A 17,296-nucleotide genomic window follows, 5' to 3' on the forward strand; every position below is an offset into this window, starting at 1 on the left:
TTTTTTTTTTTTTTTTTTTTTTTTTTTGGTTTTTTGAGACAGGGTTTCTCTGTAGCTTTGAAGCCTGTCCTGGAACTAATTCTTGTAGACCAGGCTGGCCTCGAACTCATAGCGATTGGCCTGCCTCTGCCTCCCGAGTGTTGGGATTAAAGGCGTGCCCCACCACCGCCCAGCAGTATTTCTTTTTTTTAATTATTAAAAATTTTTACTTTTTTTTGTGCATGCATGCTTGCATGTACCTGTGTGTGTTTGTGTGTGTGCTATACCTGTACCTGTCTGCATGAGTGCAAAGGCATGAGTGTGGAGTGTAGAGGACAAGTTTTGGAAAATTGTTCATTCTTTTCTTTTAAGAAAAAAATGGATTGAAAATTCCATTGCACACATTTGTTTTCTTTTCCTCCGTGAGTGGTCTGTGGGGTTGCTTGCATCTCTTGTTCTTGTAAACAATGCAACTGTGAATACAAGTTGCATATATCGGTTTGTGATTCTGGAGCTAGAATTATAGGCAGCTGTGAGCAGTCTGACACGGATTGGGAACTGAATTTGTCCTGTGGATAAGCTATCTCCAGCCCTCCTTGATTAATTTCTTTTCGCCTTTAGGCATAATATTGTTCTCTGAGGGTTAGCATTTTAAAATTCTCTCTAAAAGTAATATTTACTTATCTAAAGTGTGTGTGCTTGTGCCACTTCATGAATGTGGAAGTCGGAGGACAGCTTGTAGGAGTTGGTGCCCTCAGCCTACCGCATCAGTCGCAGGGATGGAACTCAGACTGCAGGCTTGCTAACAGCTGCCTTAATCTACTGAGACTCACTGGCCCATGCTTTAAAATTCTAACAGATTATTTAAATTATAGAGCTCACAATTTTGTTTCAAGATGAGCATTTTTAGATAGAAAGTTTGAGAATTACTAACTTAGGAGGAATATTTTTATAATGTTTTAGTTGGAACTTTGCAGGATAATTTGTTCCCTTTAGTAAGGATTTCTGCTTTTGTCTTCAACATTTTGCAGATTTAAGACAAGAGCTAGCAGTTCGGGAACGACAACAAGAAGTGACCCGAAAGTCTGCTCCCAGCTCCCCAACTCTGGACTGTGAGAAGATGGATTCTGCTGTCCAAGCTTCACTCTCCCTGCCTGCAACGCCTGTTGGCAAAGGAACAGAAAACAGTTTTCCTTCACCAAAAGGTTTGTGTTTTCTCTTTGAAGCTGTGCTAGGTGGTCAGTGTAGTGCATGTGATGCTACAGTTACTCTAATAGCTGTGAAACGAAGGCCTTTGATGCGTGACAGATGACATGACACCTGCAGTTGAGGGAGGAGCAACTTTAGTGAAACTTTTGAAAAATTAAAAGCTTTATTATGTTCTGAGGCAGGTTTCTCTGAGTAGCTCTGGCTGCCCTGGAACTCTGTAGACCAGGCTGGACTTTTTTTTTTTTTTTTTTTTTTTTTTTTTTGAGATGTTTCATTCTGTAATCCTGCCTGCCCTGATACTTGCTATGTATATGGAGCAGCCTGGCTTCAGCCTCACAGAGATAGATCCACACGCCTATGCCGCTCCCAGTTTGACATAGTATTCTTTTAGTGTTTTTTTTTTTTTTTTTTTTCCTTTTCCTGAGAAAAGGTTTCTCTGTAGCTTTGGTGCCTGTCCTGGAACTAGCTCTTGTAGACCAGGCTGCCCTTCAACTCACCTGCCTCTGCCTGCCGAGTGCTGGGATTAAAGGTGTGTGCCGCTACCACCGGCTCACAGGTATTTTTTTTTTTATACAATGTATTATGATCATAGTTTTTCCTGCTTATCTTTTCCCAGGTCCTCCTAGCCCCCACAACTCTACCTTCTTTCTCTTTTTAAAAAAACAAGTTCATTAACAACAACAAACACAAACAAGAATAAAACAAAACTAACAAGAAAATGAGAAATATGTAGACACACACACACATACACACCATCTCATAAAACATAAAATCAGAAACCATAATGTACATGCAAAACACCAGTAAGGTTTAAAAAAAGAAGCCCAAACAAAGCAATATGAGACACACACACACACACACACACACACACACACACACACACACACACGACTGCTGGGCATGGGGTCTGCCCTTATGTGTGGTTTATCTACCTGTGTGAGACTCCCTTAGAGAAATGAGCTTTTCCTTTGTGGACAGTTTTCAGTTGGAGATAGCTTCTTGGTTAGGGGTAGGGGCTCATGTCTACTCCCCCTTCTCAGCACTGGGTCCCTTTCTGGCTTGCGCCTGCACAGGCTGTGAGTGCTGCCAGTCTCTTGAGTTCATATGTGGCAGGTGTTCTAATGGAGTACCTTAGTAGTATCTGTTAAGGATAAAATGGGCAGCCCTCTGCCCTCACAGTTCTATTTTTAGGATCTCTAGAAATACCTGTTGAGATGTTTCAGGATCTTTGTCCTTGTAGCAGTTTGGAGTAGTGACATTGATGTAGTCTAAGTTATGCACCAGTTGCCAAATGGTTAGGCCTCTTTATGATCCCTCACTTTTATAAGTTGTCTGTGTCTTGAACTAGTATGATTTTATTTCAAATGTGTTCTGCTTTGTAATATCAGTACAAATAGAAAAGGAGCTGCTGATGTCGTCACTCTGCTCTCTTTTTCTGTAGCTATACCAAATGGTTTTGGAACCAGTCCACTAACTCCTTCTGCTAGGATATCAGCACTAAACATCGTGGGAGATCTCTTGCGGAAAGTAGGGGTAAGCATTTAATTATTTATCACTAGGTGTTTCCACTGCTGAGGTAGGTTCCTGTGGTGGGAATTGCTATGGAGCTGAGAAGCACCAGCATCAACCGACCCATGAGAGAGACTAGAGAAACACCCCAGCCCTGGGTTTAAGAAGGCATTTTCGGATGGGCCTGGGCTGTGAGGTTACCTATGGGCACTCTTCCTGTTTCCCATTGATGTCCTGTCTACAATGCAGCTCCTCAAATTCTGTTCTTTCCCCATGGTTCTTATCCTTCTTGTTTTTCCTCTTTCTTGTATTTGTGGGACATCTGGCTTGGGCCTTCTTTGGGTCTTACTGCTGTTGGCCACTTCAGCTTCAGTGCCTCATTCATAGTTTTTTCAGTAGCTTGGCTTTTGAAATATGAAGCTGGTTTTTCTTTATTAATTTTAAGATTGATTTATTATTTTATGTATGAGTTGATTATGTCTGTGCACCATGTACCTGGTGCCTGCTGAGGTCAGAGAGGGTGTCATATCCCTGGGACTGGACTTAGAGATGGTTGTGAGCTGCTGTGTGTGTGCTGGGAATCAAACCTGAGTCCTCTGCAAAAGCAGCAAGTGATGTTAACTTCTGAGTCAGCTCTGGTTTTTCTTTTTTACAAAAAGTTTTTAAAAAGTGTGTGTGTGTGTGTGTGTGTGTGTGTGTGTGTGTGTGTGTGTACATGTGCCTGTGAAAGGCAGAACAACTTTCAGGTCTAGTTTCCACTTCTACTACATGGATCCCTTGGATCAAACTCAGGTTACCATGCTTGGCCACAAGTATAAGCCTGCTGAGCCATCTCACCAACCTGAAACTGATTTTCCTGCTGATGGCTTTTTGTTTTTTGAGATAGCATCTTGTTAGTCTCAAATTCATGAGCTAAGGTGATATTCCTTTTCAGTCTACCAAGTAGTTGAAGCTACTATAGGATGTACCCTTCTTACTACCTGGATCTTACCAAGTATACTGCTGTTTGTTGGTCTTTACCAGCCATCTCTTGTTTTCGTTTGTTTCCTGCTCCTCAGGACTCTTGGTGTTTGTGTCACTGTGATTTCATTGTAGTCATCTTGGTCATAAAGGAGACAGCCACCTGGAATAACTAAAGAAGTGGATTGCTAGAAGTTATCTTGAGATTTGATTTTTTTTTTTTTTTTTTGAGACACTGTTTCTCTGGCTGGCCTTGAACTCACAGAGATCTGTCTGCTTCTGCCTTCAGAGTGCTGGGATTAAAGGTGTGTGCCACCACTGTTCAGCTCTGACCCTCACTCTTAAAGTGGACTATTTTCTAGCCTTCACATTAGCTCCCAGTTCTCATTTTAAAGTTATTGTAAAATTAATTGGCTTGAATTATTAATGCAGTATATACAGCTGACTTTCCTCATTCCTGCATTAGTAGTGCTTTTAACGCTTTTTGTTGTAAAGGTTGTAGTGTTTATTATCGTCATTTAAAATGATGTGTTTATTTTCTTTAACTTTAAGTAAAAAGGGAACTTACCCTGTCTCCTCTCAATCCAATTGAAATAAATTTGTTTATGATATTAGAGATGGAACGCTGGCCTCACAAATAGTAAGTGTACATTCTGCCCCTGAGCTTTGTTCCCGGTCCTCATTCATTTGTTAGATTACATTCCCTCCTCTCCTTCCTCCCACCTATTCCTTCCTGAGCTATCTGTCATTTGGCTCTGTAAGTTGAAAATTAGGCAGCATTTATGATATGATGCTCATGTATATAGCATTTCTCATATAATCGTAAAGCAGGATAATATTGTCTGTCTGTCTATCTGTCTATATACTTATTTATTTATTTTTGATCTCATCATGTAGCCCAGCCCTGGCTGGCCTTAACTAGATATCCTTTTCCCTCCCTTTTCTGCCCTGGAGATCATGCACCATCATGCCCAGCTTCACTGTGTATTTTATGTATATTTTCTCTCTTTTGCTGTTTTTCTCTTTCTCTCTGTGTGTAAGCGTACTCCGGGAATTAAATCCAGAACTTCTTTTAAAAATATTTAGGGGACTGGAAAATGGTTTAGTGGTTAAGAGTACTACTGCTCTTTCAGAGGACTAGGTTTGGCTTCCAGCACCCACATAAGGTTTCTTGTAACTGCCTGTAACTCCAGCTCCAGGTTCTGACTCCTTCTGTCTTTCTGACTTTTATGGGCCCCTGCACGCACGTGTTGTACATAGACTCACACAGGCGTGCACACACATACATTAAAAAAGTGAACTGGGCAGTGGTGGTGCGTGCCTTTAATCCCAACACTTGGAAGGTAGAGGCAAGTTGATCTCTGTGAGTTCAAGGACAGCCAGGGCTGCACATAGAAACTCTGTCTCAAAAAACAAAAACAAAAAGACCAAAACCAAACAACTAACCGACCAAACAAAAAACCCCAAGAATTTATTTTTATTTTGTTTTATGTGTATATATGTGTCTGTGTGTTGGTAGGTGCATATGAATGCAAGTGTCCTAGACCAGAGGGATCAGATCCCCTAGAGCTGGAGTTACAGGTCAGCTGATGTGTGTTCTGGGAACTGAACTCAGTACACTCTTTTAAACACTCAGTTCTCAGGAACAAACATGTTTTCAGGCTTACATGGCAAGCACTTTTATCTGCTGAGGGATATGCTTTTACACTGAGCCATCTTGTGATCCCCCAGAGCCTCTTGAATGTTAAGCTGCCACTTAACTGTGACACTCTCAAGTCTGGCCACTTTCCTCTCTCCCTTCATCTCTCATTTTCTTCCTTTTTTCTTTTCTTTTTTTCTTTTTTTCAACATTTCCCCACTCCCTATCCAAATCAAGTCCCCCTTCTCAGTTTTTTTTAAAAATTTATTTATTATGTTTATAATGTTCTGGGCAGCAGATCTCATTACAGATGGTTGTGAGACACCATGTGGTTGCTGGGAATTGAACTCAGGACCTCTGGAACAGCAGTCAGTTCTCTTAACCGCTGAGCCATCGCTCCAGCCCCAGTTTTTTTTTTTTTTTTAAAGGTTTATTTATTTATTTATACATTTATACAGTATCTTGCCTGTAGGCCAGAAGAGGGCACCAGATTTCATTATAGGTGGTTGTGAGCCATCATGTGGTTGCTGGGAATTGAACTCAGGACCTCTGGAAGAGCAGTCAATGCTCTTAACCACTGAGCCATCTCTCCAGCCCCCTCTTTTTTTTCTGTTTTTAATTTGAAACATTGACCACTAGGTACATAGTTCACACTGGCCTAGAACTCACTATAGTGCAGGCTGATTTTGACCTCAGCTTCTTCTGTCTCTGCCTGCTAGTGAGAGGGCTTACTTACCAGACCTAGCTATTTTATTTTTAAAGGCATGGTCTTACTGTGTATCCCCGACAGGCTGGTATTTGCTAAGTAGATCAGGCTGGCCTTGAACTCATAGAAATCTGCCTGGTTCTTCCCTCTGAAGTGCTGGAATTAAAGGTGCTTCTCACCGTGCCTGTCTTTTTTAATTTTTAAAAGCAAAAATAAAGACCATTCTTTCTGCACTACATTTCTCTTTTGCCATCACCCTTGCTGGCATTTTGATTGCATATGTGCTATAAACATCTGGTCTGCTCTCTTCCCTGAAAACTGTTTACCTGGGATATTAGTGTGGTCAAATCCAGTGTGCACTGATCTGAATTTTATTTGAAACATTCAGCGCCAATATGCTCCCCCTTCTCCAAATGTCCTCTTTTCTTGGCATCCCTGAAACTGTTTTTTGGTTATTCCTATCCATCTGCCCATTTCTCTTTGACCTCTTTTTGGGTCTTTTAACTGTCCGCCCTTTTGTGATGGCCTTACTATCCACTGTCATGATCTCAGTTACCCCTGGGTGTGAATAGTTTCTAAATGGTCTAAATAGTTTTGAAAAGACTCAGTGCTTCTCCAACCTGTATGTATCATTGGTGCCTGAAACAGTTCATGTTTGCCACGTGACAGATGCTCAGCAACCGGGTAGACACGTCCCTTCCCTGAATGTAGGGGATTAAAGGTGTCACTGTGGATGTATGTATTTACAAGTCACCGATGGATATTCCTCAGAGCGTCCTAGGAGGTCATTATTTCTTTCATATTTTTTAAAAATCCAAGTGTAAGCCTGCAGGCCAGAAGAGGGCACCAGACCTCATTACAGATGGTTGTGAGTCACCATGTGGTTGCTGGGAATTGAACTCAGGACCTTTGAAGAGCAGGCAATGTTCTTAGCCACTGAGCCATCTCTCCAGCCCTCTGTCATTATTTAACGTACTTTTGCCATAAGAAAGAGGCAGAAGTTTCAGTTTGTTTTTGGTGCTGTTTCATGTGTTTTTGTTGAAATGTGAGGTAGGATGTCCAAACAGATTCTAAAAGTTTTTGGTACCTGGGGATTTTCTTTAGTGTTGTGAATTGGAACGAACTTTATCTTTCCTGCCATAGCCTACTGTTTCCTTTTCTTAGGGGGCTAGTGGAGAGATACTTGATTTGGGAGAAATTTTGTTGGGAGGGAGGGATTTCATGATAGCCAAATGTGGAAAAATGAAAAATTCCTCTTTCTCACATGATCAGTTTGCTGGTGGGGCATGCATGTGACGGGTGCAAAGAAGGATACTAGATGTAGAGGAAACGGAAAAGGGCCTTTATCATTTATAGGAGAATTAATTATAGACAGAAGGTATCGGGTATACAGTTTACGGTATGCTAGCCAAAGAAAATGGCCTCATTTCAGTTGGGAGAGATGGCTCTGTGGCTAAGAGCACTGGCTGCTCTTCCAGAGGACCTGGGTTCAAGTCCTAGCTCACATCTTGTGTACAGCCATCTCTAACTCATCCAGGGGATCTAACACCCTCTGTAGGCATTAGGCTCCCAAGTGGTGCACAGATAGATAGGCAGGCAAAAACACATACATTAAATAATAAAATCCAAAATGTGGAAAGAAGAAAATGGCTTTATTTTATGTAAGAGTGGAAATAGATCTGTCTAATGCAGTGGAAAAATAGACTTAAGAACCTATATAAAGAGTAGACTATTCCAAAAGCATTCTTAAGTGCTTGCTACACAAATGCACAAAGACTCCACCTCAACCAGTATTGGAGAACTTAACAAATAATGGATGGATTGAAAGATCTGGGTCTTTCTCTCCTTACTGGTACTATGGTTTTCTTAGTTGTAAGGTGTGGATTTTATCTGTGTCCCTCAGTAATACTGAGAGGAATAAGTTAAATTTCTGAGCTCATTAGAAAGGGGGTCAATGTAAATATTCCTTGTTCTACTAGAAAGACAAATGATTATGACTTAACTAACAACCATTATCCTGGAAGCTAAGGACTGAAGCCTGAAATAGAAATGGTTTGAGATGTAGATGTTTTTTGTATGGCCAATGTTTTGACAGCTATTTCTTCTTTCTTTGTAGGCTTTAGAATCCAAATTAGCAGCTTGCAGGAACTTCGCAAAAGACCAAGCATCACGCAAACCCTATATCCCAGGGAGCGTTAACTGTGGGGTGATGAATAGCAATGGCCCAGAGTGCCCGAGGTCAGGGCGTGCAACCTTCTTCCATAAAGGGTAAGTCTTGGACAAAACCTAGGGCTTAATGAGTGACAGACAGTTATTCTACCACTGAACTACAGCTCCAATCCTTGGGTTCACTGGTAATTTTAGTAAGATTGCAAATTTTTCTTTTTTTTTTTAATATTTATTTATTATGTATACAATATTCTGTGTGTATGCCTGCAGGCCAGAAGAGGGCACCAGACCCCATTACAGATGGTTATGAGCCACCATGTGGTTGCTGGGAATTAAACTCAGGACCTTTGGAAGAGCAGGCAATGCTCTTAACCTCTGAGCTATCTCTCCAGCCCCAATTTTTTCTTTCTTTTTGTTTTTTTGAGATAGGGTTTCTTTGTGTAGCTTTGGTGCCTGTTCTGGAACTACCTCTGTAGACCAGGCTGGCCTTGAACTCACAACTGCTGGGATTAAAGGCTCCCACTACCACCATCCAGCAAGTTTACAAATTCTCTCTCTCTCTCTCTCTCTCTCTCTCTCTCTCTCTCTCTCTCTCTCATTTTCTGAGACAGGGTTTCTCAGTAGACCAGGCTGGCATTGAACTCACAGATATTTGCCTGTCTTTGCCTCCTGAGTGCTGGGATTAAAGGTCTGCACCACCACTGCTGGGCTCCCTGGGAGCATCTTACTATTCAAATCCCAGAGGATAGAGATTTGTTGTTCTCTTCTGGTCCCCAAGGAGTTTGTTGCCTCTGGAATCTGCAGTGTCTGTCCTGGGGTTAGACTCCTAAATGCACCTGTGCTGGGCTCAGGCAAATATGCAGGGCTCTGATGGACCTGCTTTCTGGGTGCATACAGCTTGGGAAACTCAGCAAATTTTCTTTTAAGGAAAAGGGAGAACACTGCAATTATATTCAGACTGTACAGCAAACCTTTTATTTGAATAGTTTGGAAAAATACAAAGTCTTGAATATTTTCAATATTTTTGAGAACAAAGAAAACAAAAGGGAAGAGGTGTGTGTGTATGCATGTGTTTAAATTTAAAAAAGCTTTTAGGCTTGAAGCAGTGGCATAGAAGTATGTGCAGTGAAAATAAGTTCTCTGCTGTTGCACGATTTTGTCATTCTTTAGAGCTAATTTGCAGACACGTCAGAGCAGATTTTTTATGCGTCTGCTAGAAGCTTCTTGCAGCATATCTATAAGAGTACACTTTGAATATTACTTGGTAACTGGCCTGTTTTGATTTACATTGCCAGTATCTTTCTATGTCAGTACCTGTCATTCTACTTTATCTTGTTTTCTCTCTAAAATGCCTGGTTATCTTCTTGTTATGGTGTGACTTAGTATAGGAATATGGGACCTATAATCAGTCTGTTACCTTGGGTAGTTGTTCATGGAACAGCAGCTGATGTGCTCATCGTCCCTTGCCATTGTGTCCTGTGAGTGGAATAGGCAGCTTTAAAACCAACAATGCAGGAACAGCTCTAGTTAGAGTTTGTTTATGGAAGACCTGATTGTCTATATACTCTACTCTGTTATTTTTATTTCTGAGTCAGGATTTTTCTGTCTAGCCCTGGCTGTCCTAGAACTGACTAAGTAGACCAGGATTGCCTCAGACTCACAGAGATCCTCCTGCTTCTGCCTCCGAGTTCTGGGGTTAAAGGCATATACTACCATTCTTGGTTACAGTCTACTTTTAAGAGTTTTATTGTTTGCCCCTGTAATGGAGTGTTCCAGTCTATTGCTGTTTCTTTTAGCATTTCTATCCTGACCGTTACAACAAGGACCTCCTATTAAAAGCACCTTATAAAATATCAGTGTGTAAGTCAGAACTCTGTTCTATCTCTTAGGGTTCCCCAGGTGGACTAAGTATAAAATTAACTTTCGTCAGGCTTGGGAGTACCCATTTTTGAGCTGTCTGGAACAACATAACATGGACAGGCATTTTCTCATTAGACTAGCCATTCCCTGAATGATACAGAGAAAGTTTAGAGGAAGTCTTCAAGAGTGTTGAAAAATTGTGATTACTCTAGTTGAGTAGTTATTAGACTCTCTCTGTCTCTGAAATCATATTTTTTGGTGGTCTGCAGGCAGCATCTTACAGTGTGAGAGGAGACGTGGACCAGAGATGGATTGGTTAGGCAGGGACCTTTGTGTGGAAAGTGCTGGCAGATAGTCATAGTGAGGGAAGAATAAACTCACTCAGGCGTTCTGCTCTCTGGTATTTGCCTCCCGTCCCAGAGTACCAGGGCAGGCATCGCTCAGAGATGATGAACCTGCCTGTGGATGTGGAACCTCAGTGTACACTAAAAGGAGTGTCTGGAATTCTACCCAAACTCTTGCCCCCAGGAACAGCTAGATGCATTGTTTCCCCTATTTCCTGAACTGAATAAAGGAGAATGTGCTTCCTGAAAGAACCAGATAGTTGCTATTTGTGTTTTGTCTTAAATTATGAAAATTTTATGTTGTACTATTTCTACCAACAACGAAATACGCTTTTATGGATTGTCTCTTGTCTTTATTTAACAAGTGGCTTGTGGATACACGGTGCAGTGTTAACCTGCTAGTGCTTCAGGAGTCCGCTCTTCACTGCTCTGCGGGGTTGGCTGTGCTACTGCTTCCTGCTGCTTTGCTTTCATTCTGGCTGTCTGTGGTCACCCTGGCTTTTAACCTGTTGACTAGGGAAAATCCAAGATGGTTGTGTACCAGCTGTAAGAGGAAAGGGCAGTAGCATGACTTGTAGATACACTGTTAATATTCTGATTTGTCAAAGAAAAGCCGGTCTTTGTAGAAAAAGGGAAGTGTGACTTAGGACTTGAGCATGTGAACCTGGACTGTGGCACTTGGCTTGCTGCCCCTGTTCCTGAGCAGTCTCTGCTGTAGCTCACTAGTGTGACTGCAGACAGTCAGGGATTTTCTTGGGAGGGTTGAACGTGTTCAAATTCTTCAGAGGCAGTGTAGCCTTGCCACATGAAGCTGCACACACCCAAACTGGGTGCATGGCCTTAACTGAGTCAGAAGAGTTTGCAGATCCTGGTTATTTGAGGACTTCTTAGAACCAGGAGTGCCCTCTGAGGTTTCTGCCAGCCCCTCAGATGCAGGCTGCTGTGCCTGATCACCCTAGTTTCTCCACCACGGATAATCTTTATATTCCAGACTAAATTTGTGTGCAATTTGTGTGTTACTTGAATGTGCTCTAAAATGTTTTTTCTCCCATAACTTTAATCTGGTTTCATATGTATTGCTTGCACATGGTGCAGATGATGGGTCCACCAGTCAGGCTTTTCTGGGTCGTATGTAGGGAGGTGTGGGCTCATTTCAGGGCCTGATGTGAAAATAGTGTTTGTATTGCCTTTTAATGATTTTTCCTTTTTTTTTATTAGGCAAGAAAAAGTCATATTTCCCACGTTGTTCATGGGTAACTCAATTTGTTTGCTGTGCTCTCTTCTCTGTCTTACTGATGCTGTGTGGTGGTGGAAGACACATTAACACACTGGTTTACTAACTGCATGGGGCTGACTCGGCTTTAACCAACTTTTAGCCCATGAGTGAGCTTTCAAGGCCCTTCCTGACTTGATGACACCATTGCTGTTAGTTCTGTGTGCAGGGACAACAGCCCACCAGGAGTGTGTGCCTGTGGGCTCAGCTAGGTGGCTGAGGCCAAAGGTGGCTTGAGCTCAGGTGGTGAAGCCAGCTTGGCAAGAGTGAGTGAGATAGCTATTCAGCAAAGTTAGACCAGTGTCATGGTCCTGAGTGGCATTTCTTGCTCTAGGGCAGGGTAGTGTCTGAGTTGAGGGTTGGAGGTGATACTAGGCTCCAGGATTACATCTCACTGTCAGCATGGGGACAGGGTTCCTTCTGTGTCCGTTCCCCTTTCAGAAGCTGGTGATAATGAACTCCCTTCTTCTGCACTTGCTTTTGTGTTTCCGTATTAAACTGGGTCTGGTAAATGGAAGGTGTGTAGAATCTACCTTCCCTTTCTGAACTGTTTGGCATGGCCTGGGTAGAGACCTGGGACTGCTTCGTGTCCTGTTTACTCACAGGGAGACTTGGCTCTGGATGTCCATTCTGTCCTGTTCTGCGAGTCAGCTCACGTTGCCCTCCTTCCTCCTCACTGCCCGCCCTCTCAGGAGCTTTCATCTTCTCGACAGACTGAGCCTTGCTTTTTTGTACTGTTAGATGATAGCCCTCCTGACTGACCACAGAGGTGCAGTTTCCGATGCTAAAGCGCCTGTCTGGAGGTGAAGTCAGTTTTACCTTAGCTAGATTTGGGGTGTGAGTTCACTAGTAGCGTGCTTGGAGCCTCTTTCTGCATATTTGATTCCCAGGGCTGTCTCTATTCCTGCATATGCCCTTCATTTAACTTTGTGTGACTCACAGGGCATTTATCTCTCTACATCTGCACCTGGTATATTTGAAGGATTTTCTCCTTGGGGACCTTCTTCATTGAATAAATTTTACAGTTTCTTGAAGGGGCCTCTCCAGAGGTGATTGGCTTTCTTTTCCTCTGCTTTTAACTCCCTTCGTCTGATTCAGAAAAGAAGTGCTAGATGAGAACCTCTGCCCAACACACCTCCGAGTTCTCTCACCACACAGAGATGTTACTAGACCCACTAGACCCACATGTGTCCTGAGCATGGAAGTGGCTGCTCACTGAGGGCTCCTAAGCAGCCTGTGAATAGAGGAGGCTGGGGAAGGGTGGGATACTCAGAGGTAGTTGGGGCTAAATAAGTCACTAATAATAGCTCCGTTGGTGAGCCTGAGCTAATAACTGGATCTTCTCTTGGTTTGATTTCCTCTGTAACAATGGAAATGAACTTGATGCTACTTTAAAGTACATTTAATTTTGTTCTGCACCTGTTCCTTTGTGTGGACCTGTCTTGGTGACTGCTGCTTTTGCACATCCCAGTTGACCTTATGACAAACTCTTGGCAACCTACAGTGTGCTCCTGTGTGATGAGTTGGAGGCTTTCTGTAGTGTAGCTTGCCTGCCCCTGCTAAGGACAGGGGTGGAGGTTCATGTGTTGGACACTAGGTCTCTTGTAGTTCTTCCTGTGGTTGTTGGAGAGTATTGGGAGCTCTGGGTCTCCATAGGCAAACTACAGATGGGGCTGTGAGGCAAGTGCTGTCCTGGCAAACAGACTGTGGTCCTAGGCCTCAGAAGCATAGGCATGCAGCTTTCGGGGAAGATGTTAAGAGAGAAGAGTGCTGTTTAGCACAGAAGTAGAACAAAGCATGGGCTGGGGCTGGGGAGTTGAACCACTGCTCTTGGTTTCTGTGTATAGCTTGATTGCCAGGTATGAGCTAGCTGTGTTCAGTCTCTTGATACATGAACTATTTCCTGAATTTAGTTGGGGTTCTTTACCAAGACCCTCTGCATGTCTGTTTCTTTGTGTGACTGTTTATGAACCAGAGGTCTTTGCAGGGAATATGTGACTCACTTTTTAGAGAATGTCTCTTTGTGAGTCTGTGTTCGACTCCTTGGATCCTTCCACAAGCAAGTGGATGACAGTGGTGGGCAAGAATGGTGCAGTGTGGTCCCTCAGTGTTGCTAATAGGATGGATTCGCCTGGGATGTATTTTAAACTAGAAAGGCTGAAATTGTTTCCTGAGATCTTGTGCTTCTCCCTCTCCTTTTCCCCTCTCCTCGCTTCCTGTGGCTGCATGCTGGTGGGTGGATTTGGGGGTTCTTCACCTTGCTGGGTGTGCCTGATTGTTGGTGCTTGTGTGGAGCTGGGTTGCCGTGTATAGGTACAAAAAAACCTCAACTCTTATCTGGCTTTGCTTGCTAAACATTAATTTTTTTTCTTCTTAAGATACTGGTATTGCAATAGATATGTAAAATAATAAAGTATAAACTAGTAAAATTTACCTACAATCCAGAGAATACATTTTGTTAAAATTTCCTTCTATGATATAGATGATTCCATTATGTATATGTGTATATGTAATATAATCCACATGTTGTATATTTATGTGTGTGTGTCTAAAGAGTTTTTCAATCTAGACTTAACTATATTAATCCATAGTGTCTGTGTAAAAGGCTGGAATAGAATAGAATCTAGGCTATACACTGCTTGCATTTTCTTTTTTCTTTTCTTTTTTAATGTCACACTAAACATAGGCATTTTGGATAGCTTGCTTCTTTTTCTTTGTATCAAATACATACTGATTATTTTCCCTTGCTATTAAAAATATTGTAAGTTACATTCTTAATAGTTGTATTTATATTTCATTGTTTTGTTGGATATTTAACTAGCTCTCTATTGACATTTAGACCTTTTGATGCTTTAAAAAAATCAGGAATGTGATTATAGTGGCCCATATGACAGAATTGCCTAGAAAAGGGTGTGTGACCTCAGAACCCCAGGACTGTGAACTGTCTGTCCATTCTCTTATCACTAGTGCCTTCTGGGCAACCACTTGGGATTCAGGATTTTACTGTGGGCAGGGGAGAGAACTAGTTACAGAAAGCAGCTAATTTCCTGTGTGTAGAGTGATTTTACATGAGCCTCTTTTTCTTCTCTTCTTCCCTTGCTGTTCTGATCACCCCACAGGGCGGTAAACGGCTTCGATCCAGCTCCTCCCCCTCCTGGGCTGGGTTCCTCACGGCCATCCTCAGCACCCGGTATGCTGCCTCTCAGTGTGTGAGTGCCGGGCCTCCAGGTGGGGCCCCTGCCCTCTTCCAGCAGCCCAGGACACCTACGCCTCGTCCCTCGGTACCTGGGTCCAGCCCTGTGCCCCTGTCTGCCTCTCCACCGCTGGCAGAGGGCAGGCTGCATGCAGTGGCGGCTGCTGGGCCCTGCCCAGCCCCAGGACTCTGCGCGATATCAATACTGGCTATTTTCTCTTCTTGCCGTAGTGCCGTTGGTTTCACATGATTGCACTTTTGTGGGTCACAAGTGATACATACGTGTATTACTCGATCACTGGATGTGGAAGTACCCGTTCATCACATCTGCCTCATAGCCCCATTTTGCTGTGCTGATAGGATTTAGTTGTGTTTAGGACATTGCAGATCTTCTAGAAGTTCTCCTCAATCAGGTTGACAAGACCCTTCTAAGCTCACAGCCAAGCATCTTTAGTGCTCACAATCATGTGTCCCCCATCTCACCCTACAGTTCAGACCATCCTGTACCTTCTGACTTTCTGTAAGGAGCCCATTCCACATAGGCTTGCTCTCAAAGCAGCAAGATGCAGGAGGCAGGGGCATCTGGGACCTGGGCACTCCAGGGCTGAGCCTCTGTGTGCCTCAGACTCAGGAAGCAGGTGGCAACCTTATCGCCAGCTTTCCGATCCCTCAGTTCAGTGACATCTTTTAGAGCATTTTGTTTTCTCTTCTGAAGGGTCCGTCCAGTTGCATTGGGAAGGGTTGAGGGGCCTGATTCTGGGGCTGGTTGGTGCGAGCAGTTGGGGGCAGACTGGCCAGAAGTGTTTGTCCCTGCACCTTTGGTTATCTCATGCTGCACTTACTGTTTACATTTGTTTTATTGTACATAGGTTTGTAAACATTATTGCCTAAGATATTTGTATATAACTTGGGCTTTGTAGCTTTTATTTATTCAGACTCATATGGCATGTTAATTAATGACTTACGATGGTGTCCTACTCTGGGCAGCTGTATAGTATCATCATGTGGTTAAAAGAAGATACTTCCCTCCAAAAAATTCTTTTAATGTGTAAACAATAAATTTCACAGAAAAAAAGGCCAAGTTTTCTTTATTTGGTTCTTGCTGTGCTATGAGAATACAAAGGCAGTTCAGTGTCTCTTCTTCCACGTGGGATGTGTGATGCGAACAGGTGTGAAATGAGAAGACTGCGGCCACAGATGCCTTACTCGTGCACATTTCTAGTAGTGCACCATTTCCGCGGGTAGCTTGGGAGTGCTCCGGACCCCTCAGGATAGCAGAGAGGACAGAACAGGGTAGATGGAGTACCTACCTGGGCCCAGGAGCTCGTCCCCAGTTGTACTGCATACAACAGTGTGTGCCACAAGTGCTGGGATTAGAGAAATTTCATGGACATGGGCTTCTCTCACACTTCCTTCCTTGGGTTGATGTTAGCGGTTGAGAAAAGTTCCAGGTGCCATGTTGAGGAAACTGCAAAATGGGGCCAGTGTGCATTGTTTCCTGAGCTGCCTGCTTACAGCAGCACAAACACAGGGAACTTCATAACTTAAGACCACAAGTATGCTGATGGAGGGAGGTGGATCTGAGTTCGATTGGAGGCCAGCCTGGTGTGCACAGCCAGAACTACGTAGAGACCCTGTCTCCATCCCCACCTCAAAAAATAAAACCAAACAATAGCAAAAAAAACCCCAGGTGAATGGAAGTTAAGGGCGTCAGATCCCTAAGTGAACAGGAAACGTTTAAGTAAGATGAGCCTTCAAACTTACTCTGTTGACAAGAAGTCTGTTCTTGGAGATTTTGTCACAAACTGACATCAAGAGGCACCTGCGGTTGTGTGTGAATGGTGGAAAACAGTCTGTACTGTCTCCCAGTTGCTCTAAGTGGTGGAAGATTGTCTGTACCATCTCACTGACTGCCCTGAGTGGTGGACGGTCTGTACAGCCTTCAGCTTCTTGCTAAACTGCTTTTGGGAGGATTGGATTAGGTCAGAGGTTGAACAGTTAGCAGACCTTTGTGGATGCAAGGGTGAAGCTAAGTCCTCATCTCTGGCTCCCAGGGATTTCTCAGATGTTCTGAGGCTTTGTACCCTTGGGCTTATCTAGACTGCTGTCTATTGCTGTTGTCACGGGGATGGGATGCTACGCTGCTTCGGCTGCAGTATGTGTTACATTTCCTGGCTCCTGGTGGGGAGCCCTCTTCCCATGACCCCATGAGGACACTGGCTGATCGTCCTTAGCGCTCTCCGAAATGAATGCTTCGGGTACTTTGTCCTTGCTGGCCTAAGTTTTGACTCTCCAGAAGCAGTGGTTCTCAACCTTCCTAACGCTGTGACCCTTTAATAGTTTCTCATATTGTGGTCACCCCAACTCTAAAATTATTTTCTTTTTTTTTTTTCTAAAATTATTTTCGTTGCTACTTGTTATGAATTGTAATGTAAACAATCCGATATTTGTGACC

General features: G+C 43.2%; 1 protein-coding gene across 2 annotated transcripts in view; it reads left to right on the forward strand.

The window, feature by feature from the left end:
• The window catches only part of Ndel1 (nudE neurodevelopment protein 1 like 1), a 36,014-nt gene extending 20,092 nt beyond the window's left edge, over positions 1-15,922 (forward strand). The window contains exons 6-10 of one of the 2 annotated variants that reach the window (XM_050162458.1): positions 1,011-1,184; positions 2,630-2,721; positions 8,119-8,270; positions 11,594-11,628; positions 14,768-15,922. In XM_050162458.1, the coding sequence (XP_050018415.1) occupies positions 1,011-1,184; positions 2,630-2,721; positions 8,119-8,270; positions 11,594-11,628; positions 14,768-14,775 (461 nt within the window). In that variant the 3' untranslated portion in view covers positions 14,776-15,922. The remainder of the gene's footprint in view (positions 1-1,010; positions 1,185-2,629; positions 2,722-8,118; positions 8,271-11,593; positions 11,629-14,767) is intronic. The other variant, XM_050162457.1, reaches the window with a different exon arrangement.
• The last annotated feature ends 1,374 nt before the right edge of the window (positions 15,923-17,296 follow it).

This window comes from Alexandromys fortis, unplaced genomic scaffold (genome assembly GCF_014885135.2).
Source record: "Alexandromys fortis isolate MF-2015 unplaced genomic scaffold, M_Fortis_MF-2015_v1.1 scaffold_84, whole genome shotgun sequence".
Taxonomy (NCBI): Eukaryota; Metazoa; Chordata; class Mammalia; order Rodentia; family Cricetidae; genus Alexandromys; species Alexandromys fortis.